Genomic DNA, 13,354 nt, shown 5'->3' with positions numbered 1-13,354 from the left:
TTTTTGTAATCACCTTTTGTTACAAAAGTGTACACTATATTTTTACAATACAAACCAATTTTACAATAATAAATTGATACGTACTTCACTAATTCTTTATCTATCTTCTTCTACCAAATTCAATCGTACTTGAAATTTATCCTTCAATATTCTTCAATGCCTCTTCAAGTTGCCCTCTTAAACACCTTAAGACAATATTCACATTTTATGCTTACTCTTTACAATTCTGCCAAACTACATAAAGAGATATGATAATCAAGAAATGGTTCACAATGGGGTCGTGTTTTCAAGAGCAAGAAGTGGTATGGAGAATTTCTTAGCATATGGTTGCAATGCCTTAAAAAAAAAAAATTAATAAGGTTGGATAATATTGAATTTGGATTATCGGTTCGGTTTCATGGAAGTTTTCCATCGGTCACAAGGATAAATCAGGAAGTGCTCGTAGTGAACAGCCCAAGAACCCAATATTCTTTAATTACGTATCTCATTTGGAGATAATTTTTTACAAATTCATCATGCCTGAGATTTGAATTATGGATATTTAAATGATAACTTAGATGTTTTATCACTGTACCATAGCTGTTCGATGCCTTTAAAAAAAAAAATATGGAAATAGGAGGTTGGTGGGAAAGATAAAATGAAAATAATGCACATTTAACTGTGTCCTTAGAGAAATACTAAATTATAATGTATCTTTTGGTAAATGCCGAATTCGACGTGCAGTTTTTGATAAATTGCCGTATAATTTATTATTAAAAAGAACAGATCACGTGCGAGTAGATAAACTTCATAGTCATGACAATAAATGATATGAACATTACTGACATTTGGCTTTTATGTGGCCACTTATTGGTCTTACTATTTTAAATGCATTCCGATCATATTAGACGACGATGTTTATAGGCGAGAAACACTTCGATGACGATGATGACTACGATGTGCAAATAAACAACTCGTGAGCTTCTCTTTACATATAAATGCATTCCTATCGTATTAAATGACTGATGTTTATATGCGAGAAACACTTTGACGGAAAACTTCATGAATGATAAATTTCTTTTGTCAAAGAAGATGATGACGATGATAATGTGTTTTGTAATTTTTTTTTTTTTAACATTTTTTAGTCTAAGGAAAGCTAAAAAAAAGTAATTAGGATTAATTCAACTGTTAAATTCCTAATCCTCCTCAATAATTGTTTTTTACATAAATCACCCCACAAAAAAAAACTTAAATTACAGGCCCATCTTAAATTCTAGATCAACCCGAGGCCTCTTCGCCGGCGGCGTCATTACCGTCGTCGCCGCCACCGTCTGCGACTCGCAGCGCGGGCACCGGAGGCTGTCCTTCTCGATGAGCACGTAGGAGAGGCAGCCTGAGCACCCGGCCACCACCAGGAAAGGGCCGCCTGCGTCCTCCACCCCGGCCGTCCGGCGCTTCGCCGACGCCGTCGTTATAGACGACGACGACGTCGACGAAGCCGACCCCCCCGATGGAGAAACCACGGAGCTCTCCGCCTCAGCAGCCGCGCTGAGTCGCCGCTCGCCTTGCGATTCGCGCCCCGCCCGCTCCAGCGCCATCCTCACCCTCTCGATCGTGCACACGCTTTGGCCGCCCCCGCCGGCGAAAAGCCCCGCCGCCTGCTTCCGCCGAACCACGTCCTCCGGCATCTGGTTAAGGTCCTGCTACCGATCAACCATCCATCAAAAACACTCTTTTACTAATCAAACAACCAAACGCTCCGACAAAATCGATATATACCAGAGGCCGGAGAAGGGGGTGGTGATGGCAGCCGAAAGAAGGCGCCTTTAGGCTCACATCGGCGACATCCTGAGCTCCGGCAGCCGGAGAGACTCCTCCGAGGAGGTCAAGCGTTATCAAATCCCTCTTCGCTTCCTTAATCGAGCTCATCTCCATTAATTCACAGGCACAGAGCCACGAAGAGCAGCATATATAGACCGAAACAGAGGAAGGACTGTTAATTAATGATTAAGCAGCGGATTAAGTGAGATAATGAATAATTAGGGGATTTAATTAGATATTTAAAAGGGTGGAAGAAAATTGGAAGGAAACAAGTGAATTGAATGCTCCTCTGCTCTGCATGGGAATCATAATTTAGTGGATTAACAATTAGAATTTTGACCCAACTCTGCCATTTTATTTTATTTTTAAAAATAAAATATCTCAAGCTTAATTCAACTTACTCGATTATCTTACTAATCTCGATATTAATAACTCTATTCTTCAAATTCAAAGTGATAAATAAATATTAAAATAGCATTGTCAATAATAAATAAAATCTCTTCGAATTCAACAATATTAATTGAGTCGAGGTAACGTAGGAAGAGGGACGATGGAGAAATCAAGTGTATCTCCCCGAGACTTATCGATTGGCTACTTGTTGATCTATTAATTAAATTTAGCTCATTAATTATTCTTAATTTAGTGAAGTAAACCATTAAGATTTGTATATAAATAAATAAATAAATAAATAAATAAATAAATAATGTCTCGGGTGCATAAATTGCATGTAATTAAGGTAGAAATTAAAGATTTGGGGTATTCCAATGGCTTTTAGTAGACGCTAATGCATGGACTTTGGCATTTGGATGTGAAGCCATAAATGCTAGGGTTTGCATAATCCAATGGCCCCATCAATTAATGCTCTCAAGAAGGAGAAATATTTTGATTATATATTTGTCATTGTAACTTAAATGTATGTCTTACTCGTATGTTAATTAGATGTGTCCTAGCCTAGATCGGTCGGTCGGTGAGTAAGGGTCCACACGAGCTAAGGAGATTGGATCTGGTTTATTGTGGAAATTGTCCCCATATATGTATTGAAGTAGATGTAACATAAAATTTAAAGTTTTGATGAGGAACTTAATTTAAAGTTCCTATCGGTTGAGTTTGTCGGCATGTGATTGAGCCGATTACGCGATAAAATTATAGTAAATCTTATTGGTCAGAATTTGATCAGCTATAAATCTCTATCTTTCAATTATAATGCATGTATATATATACATGTGATTAATATATACATATGATATTACTAAAATGCTCATGTATATGTATGCATTATATATTCTGGTTGGTCAGATTCTAATCATTTAGCACTATCCATAAAATTATATAAAATTTTCAACTTTGTATAAGAGAGAAAATTGATGTTGGGGAAACATGTATGTGTATTAATCATCAAACCTAACTTGCGATTAATGTTGAAATTCAATTGCAGAGAGAAGGTATTTTTCAAAATTTAAGTGTTGATTGTGATGTTTGCGTGTGTGTTTTTTCTCTTTGAGGAATCAAACACATTTGCTTTGCTCATATGTGTTTTATATGGTGAAGGGATCATTCTAATTAATTTTCTTAATTGCATGTGTAATAAAGACTCAACCACTCCTATTTATTAGTCCATTAAGATTAAAGGCAATTACAAAATATCTAACCACATTTGATTTAGTAGGCAATAAATTTTCTAAAAATAATGGCTCCTCAGTCAATTAATTCAGTAGAAAATATTTTAAGGGAGGCGCGTGATATTAATGCATATTGTTTAGGTGACGTCTCGCATGTTTTTTTTTAAAAGTGTTTGCTCCTGTATTCAATTTAAACCGATTAATTCTAAGAATTACCCGATTTAATTCCATAAAAAAATTTCTTCTATTAATAGAATAAGAAAGCATGTTCCATTAGCTCAGCATTTAAGTTAATCGCCCATTAACAATTTCAATAAATTTTGTTGGTAGAATCTTGTCAGCTACAAATCTTTATTTTTCTATTATAATAGATGCATATATATATATACATATGATATTACTAAAATGCTATGTATATACATACATGTATTCTGATGGTCAGATTCTAACCATTTAGCATTACCCATTAATTTGAGAAGGTAACTTTTAACCCTATTTGGGAAGAGACACCGGATAAGAGTGAGGGGGAGAGAAGGGAAATTTTTATCATTTTTTATCCCTTAAATGAGTTATTTCCTTATATCCTAAATAAGAAAGTTTTCATTCCTTCCCTTGCCTTTTCATTAATGAACCTCTCTTATTCCATCCAAATATAGTGTAAGAAAAATTCATCTATTAATTTATTAAAATTTTGACACGATCCTTAGTTTAAATGTTTGAAAAATCGAGAAGGCACATTGCTGTTGTACCATTACCTTGGGAGTATCTGTCATATGTCTCTTTTTTTAATTGACATTAGGTATTCAATTTACATAGACTAATCTTAAGATAATTAGTCCAATCCTATAAAGTTTTTTTCGCTGACCACATAAAGTACTTGTAATGAACTGTTTATAAATTGGACCTTCTTAGATCTGATTGTCTATATAGCTTCATCTATTAATTTTATAGAAGTGGATCCGTTATTTTAGTGGTTATGTTAGTATTGGCTCTATGGGTATGGAGAGAAATGTATGTAGGTACATAGGTCATAGACGCATGGTGGGATAAATCTTAGATCATCAGTTCCTAAGAATCGACCCTTAACCATTATGTCAGAGAAGTCATGCGTCCACCATCTGCGCTATGCCCTGGGGGCTAAAATATACTTTTAAAAAATATATAGATCTACTACATTAATAACTCTTCTGGTGCTGATCCCACATATATGAAGGGAGATGTAGGTACACAGTCAATCGCATGATGAGATAAACTCAAGATTATCAGTTCATGAGAATCGATTTGTAATCATTACACCAAATATTTTACACTTTTAATATTATTATTAAGGATGTCCTAATAAAATCATCTCTCATATTATTATTAAGGGTGTCCCAGTAAAATTATCTCTCTATATTTATAATTAATTATAATTTAAGATGACACTTATTGCAATCTATTTTGTAAAATTTTGATCGGCAATAAATAAAAATTTTGTAAAAACTTTTATAGGTTTTTCTTTTCAAAAATATCCTCATAATTTGAAAAAATCCACCACGAGCCCACATGTCAACCGTCTACATCGCAGCGATTACAGTCGAATGAAATTACCAAAACCCATCGGCTCCTAACGCGCTAGTGGCCCCCGCTGCCGAGCATGTCGGCCAGCGGCACTCGGAACTCGTGCCCGAAAATAGAGACGGTCGGTTGCGGAATCGGCGGCAGAGAGAAATCCGGTATCTCCACGTTCGGCATGTCGGGGATGTCGATGTTCATCGGCTTCAGCGACGTCGCTCCGGCCGCCAGCGCCAGCAGGTCCGCCTGGTCCAGTAAGTCCGCCGGCGCGGTCCCGTTCCCCATCGACGACAAGTACTCCGCTTTGGTCTCGTCCGGCACCGACTCCGCCAGGGCCGTGAGGTTGGTTCCTGGGGGCAGATTCGGGATGGATCCTGCGGCGGCCAACAAGTCCGGCGGGATCGGGGAGTTGACGGTGCCGAGGGAACCGGCTGTCGCCGCCAGGTCAGCATCGGCAGGGAGCGACGGCTCCGTCAGGCGGCGTGCGGCGTGGGAAGTGGTGGTGGATAGCAAAAGGAAGGCCGAGAGGAGGAGGCCCGTCCAGGGAATCATTGTGCTCCGGCGGAGTAATGATTTAGATTCCGCGGAGGGGAGAAATTAAGGACCGATGATCGTATTAGTGGACATAAACTTGGTTTATATATGTTTTAGAGTGTCTTTAAATAGCCTTTCGACACAAGTTTAAATCGGTAAAGACATAATTAGTTATGCTAAATAAGTAATTAAGACATAAATAGTCGGTATTAAATTTCTTCGGAGAGTTGGGCCCAGAAAACAAAGAAGCCCTAAACCCCCGCTCTCGTCTGTCTTCTCGTCCCTCCCGCGACACTTCGCGCCGTCGCACCATAGCCAGCGGCCGCTCTCGCTCGTCGGTCTTCGCCGGATCCTCTTCGCGGTTCTCCCACCATGTCGAGCTCGAAGCATTCCTCGACGCCCGTGTAGTGGAGTTCGGTCGCCTTTCATATCACGTACTGTTAACTTGAATTTTATCTCATTTAACTTTTCTCAGGAGAGAATGACCAAGGCGATTCTTTTGTTCGACTGATAAATATTTTTTATCGGATTTAGTTCTTCTCTTTTTTCCTTGGCTTCCGGGTCGGATATGGGTGATTCGACAGTGCGGCACACCATAGATTCAATGGCCTTGTTTTGAACACTAAATTCCCAGCTTAAAATCCATAAGCTGGAGATCGGGCTGTTTATTCACTTCTAAATCTCATTCTATTCTCAATAACTGGCATCATAGGAAGCTATCTCCATTTCAGCTTGTACAAGAGTGGATATGTCGTCGATTGGGCACCTAATCGATCATTTGGGATCAAACATACTCTAGCCAAGTGGACTTAGTGCCAGTGTCATTACATATCAATCATAGTTCACTCACGGATCACCTTATTATAATCATTTGTCTCTGTTCGATGAATTTTTACTCATTTCTTATCTTGAATTAATTTAAGATTAGTGATATTAGCAGTCACATAGGTAAAAAAATAATGATACCATCATCCGAGCTATTATGACATTCTTCACATGAATAAATGGATTTGGAATCAAGTAAAATATTAGATAATTTAAACTCATATTACAAATGTTTTATGGGAAATTAAAAAATGTATTTTATTTTTGGTGCATTAGTCATAATGACTGCTAAGATAAACTATAATTTAACAGACACCAAATCCCAAGTTGGAATGAGATTTATAAAACTTGTAATCTTGCATCACCTATTCATTTTAACCTGCTTTCCCCTGGTACAGAAAACAGGGAATTTTTTAGCTGGTAGGGAATGGCTTCTCGGCGTTGTACCTACTCCTGTGAGACCATGGCCCAAACTCTGGAATGGATGAATGCCATCGCTGAATTCATACGGCCCTATAGGGCCATTCTGGATGCTCATGTTGTCAATTTCTTCAAGGTTCATTTCTGGATGCTCTAGTTTCTGTTTTATTCATTTCAAGCAAAGTTGGGTCTTCATTGGGCACTTTCTTAAATGCTCCTTATTTGGACCTTTTGCAGGAAAGGTTGTGGGAATTAGTTGATGAGCAGTGGATGGACTGTCTCCGTAAAGAATCTGTGGCAAATCTTTTGAAGTTGCCATCTAGTTGTACTCAGGTACTCCTTTCAATTCCTTCCTGTTCATATCAGATCTAGGATAAAGTATCTTTGCATGAAATTTTCATGGTTTCTTGAGCTTAATGATGTTTAATTATTATTGACCATTTAAGTTACTTTCCATTATTTTTTTTGTATTGCTGTTATGATTTTTGAATTTTTTGGGTAGATTTTCTGTATATTAAGGTTATCAAACCTGTATTTTGTTTCAACTACAGCAATTGGGTTATACATTAGTAAATTCAGTGGATTTGTATTATGTGGTCTTCATTGAGATTGTCGCAACTTTGGTACTTGCTGAATAATGAAAAAAGAAATATTTCCAGAAAGAGGCTATTTGTTAGAGCATTTCTTATCAACACATTTCCACTTTCATTATTGGTTATGAAATTAAAAGGTTACACTATCATGACACTATCTGATTCTCTTATTACATTTGTCTCGACATACACAATAATAGGTCTTTTGCTAGAAAACTAATCATTGATGTATAGCATATAAGGAGAAAAGAAAAATCAAAAGTGTCAGATTCCTTATGGAAAATCTAAGTATGCTCTTATATTTGGAATTATTTCACCAAGTTGTTTTCATTTTTGTCCAGGATTACTGGCCTGCTTCTCTTAAACTGTTTTTGTATGATTTGAGGTCTCTTGTCCTTCCAAGGGAGCAAGAATTGTTGGACAAGGTATGTTCTTAACAATACTTGAACTGTCTTACTACTTCAAGACTTCTTTGCTTTTATACAAGTAGTTGCACTAGTCATGCTATGATTATTCTTGTTCTGCTTCTGTTATGGTTCAACATCATTCTACTTATTGTTATATTTTGAAATATTTGTAATATTGGACTTATCACACCTCCTTATTACCTTGCAGATTTCACCTAATTTACATGTGTCTTCCCTAAGTACTGTCCTTTCTCAAGGCATGAATTTGAAGAAAAAGCATGAAGTAGGTAACATATGTACCTTTCCTAAATGTTCTAGGTGCATTAGATCTCCTATTCCTTCTTATTCCAGTATTAGGATATCCTTTTTAGGTCTATACAGGGAATTGATCCCTTGACATGAGGATTATATCAACAAGCTAGGATATTTTATGTGATCACAATATTTCTAGAATCAACCATGTTCTTGCTTTTCTTTGGTGTGTGTGTGTGTGTGTGATAATTGCTTGTGATCAGGTGGAGATACTATCTGCAGTTGTTAGTTCAATTGTCCATGAGTCTGGAGCAGGAAAAATTATAGATGTTGGCTCTGGTCAGGTATGCAATTAATTTCTCTTTTATCTCAACCAATCTCTTGGCATGCTAACAACAATTTTGAACACGCATTTGTTTGAACATATGTTTCTTTTCTCATGGAATAATATCATTTTAAAAAAGCTTGGTTTTTATTTTCTTCATGTTTTCTTTGCTCTCTTTGCTTTTATTATTTTGCTGGTTGAATATGCTTTACTTGGCTTTGTTAGGGTTATCTTGCACAAGCATTATCATTCCACTACCAACTTCCTGTCATAGCAATTGATGCTTCTTTGCACCATGCCAATGTTACAAATGCCCGTGCAGAGAGGATTAAAAAGCATTATTCAGCTAAATTGTGTAATATCTTCCCAATATCAAATCTGTTTTGTAATTTTTTTTAGTTGTATCCAATATGCAATACTTCATTTTTTTTTCTAGTGCAGGAAGCCCACATTTCAAAATTCCACAGACAGTTACTTGCCATATCCTTTCAAGTGAAGCTTTGACAGCTTTAAGTTCTGCTTCTTTACGTGAGAATAATACCAAAGAATCAGCAGAGCGGTCATCCACATCAGATCGTGGTGATTGTGGAATTCCGGAAATAGATATTGCAGAAGGAAAAAGTTTGTCTAACCTGTATGGTAATTCCTTTTTGGTTCTCGCTGGACTTCATGCATGTGGAGATCTCTCAGTTAACATGCTTAGGTAAATATTATATCTAAAACCTCTTTCAGCTGTAGTACACTTTGCTCACTTAAGAATTACTTTGAAGCATGTATTTGCGGTACCCATTATTTCTATTTTCCTTTCCTAATGGGCAAGCCAGGACCTTTGTGGACTGCAAACAAGTCAGAGCTATAGTTGGCGTTGGATGTTGCTACAACTTGCTTTCTGAAGACTGCTTAGAGAGGGCTGGTGGTTCATGTGGCTTTCCAATCAGCAATGCTGCTAAGCTGTCCAGCCTAATCCTTGGAAAAAATGCTCGTGATCTTGCATGCCAGGTTTGTAATTGATAACATTTATCTTCAGTGCACTCAGGATTTTGGTTCATAGTGCCCTGCATTGTAGTACATGTATAGATGATTTAAAACTCTGAAGAAATTAATCCTGGCTAATCACCTACAACCCAAGTGCTAAAGGGTGTAGAATAATACAGACTTTGATGCAATGAGTACTTACATTTGTATGCGTAAGTTTGTTTTCTTTAGTACATGCAGGATTTGGGTCTGTACTCTCTAGTGTGTTCTGTGGATTTCATTCTGTTACATGTTATAAGTGATTAAAACTTTGAAGAGGACTCACAAACACAAGAAAAGGAGAACAGTATGAAATAATTAGTAATTATATTAATATGCATGTCTTTACATATATTTTCTGCTATGAGATGAGCGAGAGAGAATTTTGGGATTACAGGTATACAACTAATAGAAGAAAAACAGGTAATCATCCAGATATGCAAAATTAAAGATCATGCCTTTATGGGAGACTAATTCTGAAAATCAAGATATTCTTTCCGCACATCCTAATGACAACAATGTTCACAGAACTCTCATTCCTAACTATGTTTAACCCAATTGACAATATCATTCTATCTGGAAACTTCAGTTTGCAAGAACCCTAGTTCAACAATATCTATTCAGAGCTTATCTTACTATTTTGTCAATCCACAAATCATTCTTAAGGCAAAGTCATACCGGGACAGGCCTCCATGTCAGTTGACACTTATAGTCTTAACGCATAATGCCAATCAATGACTATTAGTTATGGAGAACAATTGAAACTGTTCCAATAACTTCACTTGATTCTTTTTTGCGCTGGCTACATATTCACTGCTTGTAATGTTAAGATTTTCCCTTCTACTATTTTTTGATTCACTTCAGTCACATTCAATATTTTTCCCCATATCATACTCTCTTTGGAGTAGGTACTGGATACTGGTTTTGCATGAATTTTTCCATCTGGAGAAATGTAAAGTTTCTAATCAGTGCCTTTCTTAATTTTTCTCCTGGAAAATATCTTAACCAGAAATGACCAAATTACCTCATAATTTTTTTTTTGGCTAGAGTGCTGAAAGATGGCGAACTCTTACTGAAGATGCTGCACTTCAAAATTTTGATGTCCATGCCTTTCGTGCTGCTTTTCAACTGGTCGTGTTTCTTTATGTTAAGAATTTTGGTTTAGTAGTCTCCAGTAATGTTTTATTCCTTTGCTTTTCTTATGTAGTTTTCAGTAATTTTGCTATTGGTAACCTGCATAATAGCAGCTGTTCAAACTTTGTCAATGTGTAGACTAAATTGTTTCAACTTTTTTTGTAGCAGCTGTGCCGAAGATGATAATAATTATGGATCACTGATTATTATTGTTAGATGCCAGAATATTAATTTTTGAGCATGGTTATAATTCGCCTGTCTGCATAGAATTGTTGCAGCTGGTCATTGTACCAGTTCCCATTGTTCTTTCCCATCATTTTACCATAATAGCGTATCTTAACCATATTAACCAGGACTAAATTTAAATAGCACTCAATAGTTTCTCTCCACTATGCAGTACAATTCTGGAGTTAGTGTACAATATGGCCTGGACAAAGTTGAGCATACTAGACACCAAATAGTCAGGATACTGTGGCTTGTTATTATTATGTAAAAATTATGGATTATCATGCTATAAATGTTGTTGTGTACTGGATAACTGTTACTACATAAGCACATACGGTAAACGCACCTTTTTCAACTTGTAGGTTTTGGACAAATACCATCCAACAATCTTAGTGTCAAGTCCATCAATTGGTAGACAAGGGAAAACTATACGACGCCAACAATGCAGGAGGCTTCGAGAATCCCAGACTAGTAGAGAAGGTAGAAACATAATTTCATTACCTTCTTAGAGCATTTTTCTTTTCATGATCATTCAGTGGCCACCTTATTTGATAATGTTGACAAAATTTATGGATGTTGTGATACCTCCTGGAAATGCCATTCACTTGTGAATTATTTCGTTGCATAAATAATCTATAAGTTTCAGGAAGTTTTTGAAGTTGTTTTCTTCTAATTTTGCAGACGACATACGTGGCTTCTCATCAGAACTTGGAAAATCCAGTCATAATCTTGCCAGTGGATGCCAAGATGGCCAGAATTCCAATAAATATTTCCTCTTTGAAGAATTCTGCAAGTCAGGTCTTAGTCGCCTTGGTTGTGTTTTTTCTGAAGATATGGATCTTCTGGGAATATGGAACCATGCACAAAGCTATTCTGTACGTTATTTTGCAATGTTTAGTAATTGTCTTCATTTAATTGCACAGTCGTAGTGTTTCTTTAAATTTTTTTCTATGTTTGGATGAAATGGTGTACTTTTTTTGCCTTTTTATTTATACCACTTATTGTATATCAATACCATCTGTGTGTCAACTGAGCTAGTGTTTTGCCTGTTTTCAGGAACTTATTGGTCCTTTTTGGTCTCTTCGCGCTGCTTTAGGGCCATTGGTGGAGACTTACATTTTGCTCGATAGATTGTTGTTCCTGCAAGAACAAGGAAATTCTATAGAAGCGTCTCTGTTTCCTATATTCAATCCTACATTATCACCGAGAAATATGGCAATTATTGCTAGAAGGAAATGAAGCAGTTTTTTTTCCTCCCTACAAAGGTACTACTCTTCTCAATTAGTAGATTTGCATTCCAAGATGACACTTCCTCAAAGACTACTCAAAATCATAGTTGCGGAATTGTAGGATCTAAGATTCATATCATACAATACAACTAATTTCTCTGATAGTTTGATCGCTATCGATAGGTTAAGCTTGTCAGTTGTCTGCTTGGGTGCTGAAACTAGATGTTAACTTCTTACGACAATTGAAAAGTCGCGGCGAGTGTTCGACTTCTCATGACAAACTAGTTGACAGTTGGGTGCTGGGTTGCTGAAACCAGATGCTGACTTGTTATGCCAAAGTCGCGAGTAATGTTCTTTGCCATCTACGTCGAGGAGAGGCTAACAGTGAGTGATCTTTTGAAGCGAGTTTTGGAAGATAATTCATCACAGATTCAGGAGTTTTAATTCTCAGTGAGATCATTATTTCCTGAGATTTAACGTAATTTTTACACATTAATTTTGCATTTTTGTTTAATGAATATTTGAGACTTTGTGGTATATTGGTTTGTAATTAGGTAGACAAACTGTTAGCCTAGCAATTATTTCTGTTTTCCAACATATTTTTCAAATTGTTTATTTGCTTTCAATCAGCGAAAATATTCTCGTATTTAAGACTGAGCAATTTGAAATCAAAGGGAAAAATGTAGCTAGTTAGCATGATGAGATCTCGTTCGTTAACAAAATTAATCAGATAAATCGTTCTATCAATTAAGAATGGTCATACATCATCATCCATAGAATTGTGAAAGAGTTCTCAGTGGTCCTCTCGGGACGGTGTGATAGTTAAGACATGGAGTATTGCCACATGAGGTTTTAGGGTTGAAATTCGGCGTGACCGAACATAACTTTCCTCATGTCTTGGTCATTTGTACTAATGACTAATAGTCATCCTTGATTTATCTCTTTCGTGTTGGCCTAGGGACGGGTTGGCGGGGGCGCTGGGAGCGAGCGAATTATCTTTTGCCACGTGAAAGAGCTCTCGGTGAAGCTAGAAATAGATGTCAGTATCAAGGCATTGTACCGGATGTGGATTGACTATTTCGGAAGGTCCAAATATATATTTATCAGTTTGTGGACTTGAAACTCCCTTAGAACTCTTCATTTGCAGGTTATAGGCTATTGTTGAAGGGTGTTTGATGGTATAATGTCGGCTACACTTGAAGGAAACAGAATCTATAAGCTGATGCTGCTGTCCGACTTTTGGAGCTGTCCGAGGCTTGCTGTCCGACTTTTGGAGCTGTCCGATGAGTTTGGCTCACTGTCCGTGTTGCTTGTGACTTTAGCTCACATTACATTTGGAATTGGCTTGCTGTTTGATGAGTTTGGCTCACTGTCCGTGTTGCTTGTGACTTTAGCTCACATCCGTGCAAGGGTTGGTAAGCTT

At 37.0% G+C, this 13,354-nt stretch overlaps 2 protein-coding genes across 5 annotated transcripts; one reads left to right on the top strand and one right to left on the bottom strand.

The window, feature by feature from the left end:
• Positions 1 to 1,155: 1,155 nt before the first annotated feature.
• On the bottom strand, positions 1,156 to 1,916 carry LOC122053489. Of its 2 annotated transcripts, none has more exons than XM_042615543.1 (2): positions 1,759 to 1,916; positions 1,156 to 1,682 (listed from the first exon to the last, which is right to left on the bottom strand). In XM_042615543.1, exons 1-2 carry the CDS (start codon positions 1,912 to 1,914, stop codon positions 1,233 to 1,235), a joined length of 606 nt encoding a protein of 201 aa, XP_042471477.1. In that variant the 5' UTR covers positions 1,915 to 1,916; the 3' UTR covers positions 1,156 to 1,232. The 2 variants fall into 2 exon arrangements, with proteins under 2 accessions (XP_042471477.1, XP_042471478.1); XM_042615544.1 differs by having other exon boundaries at positions 1,156 to 1,679.
• Positions 1,917 to 5,601: 3,685 nt separating this feature from the next.
• On the top strand, positions 5,602 to 12,557 carry LOC122050917 (methyltransferase-like protein 25). Of its 3 annotated transcripts, none has more exons than XM_042611788.1 (14): positions 5,602 to 5,919; positions 6,731 to 6,888; positions 6,990 to 7,085; positions 7,687 to 7,770; positions 7,961 to 8,035; positions 8,268 to 8,348; positions 8,555 to 8,682; positions 8,766 to 9,032; positions 9,154 to 9,328; positions 10,391 to 10,474; positions 11,065 to 11,182; positions 11,384 to 11,577; positions 11,759 to 11,967; positions 12,115 to 12,557. In XM_042611788.1, exons 2-13 carry the CDS (start codon positions 6,760 to 6,762, stop codon positions 11,939 to 11,941), a joined length of 1,614 nt encoding a protein of 537 aa, XP_042467722.1. In that variant the 5' UTR covers positions 5,602 to 5,919; positions 6,731 to 6,759; the 3' UTR covers positions 11,942 to 11,967; positions 12,115 to 12,557. The 3 variants fall into 3 exon arrangements, with proteins under 3 accessions (XP_042467722.1, XP_042467721.1, XP_042467723.1); XM_042611787.1 differs by having other exon boundaries at positions 5,602 to 5,941; XM_042611789.1 differs by lacking the exon at positions 10,391 to 10,474 and having other exon boundaries at positions 5,602 to 5,941.
• Positions 12,558 to 13,354: the final 797 nt, after the last annotated feature.

Source organism: Zingiber officinale, chromosome 3A (genome assembly GCF_018446385.1).
Source record: "Zingiber officinale cultivar Zhangliang chromosome 3A, Zo_v1.1, whole genome shotgun sequence".
Classification (NCBI taxonomy): Eukaryota; Viridiplantae; Streptophyta; class Magnoliopsida; order Zingiberales; family Zingiberaceae; genus Zingiber; species Zingiber officinale.
Note: the sequence above shows the minus strand (reverse complement) of the source record. Positions and strands in the feature narration are given on the sequence as shown.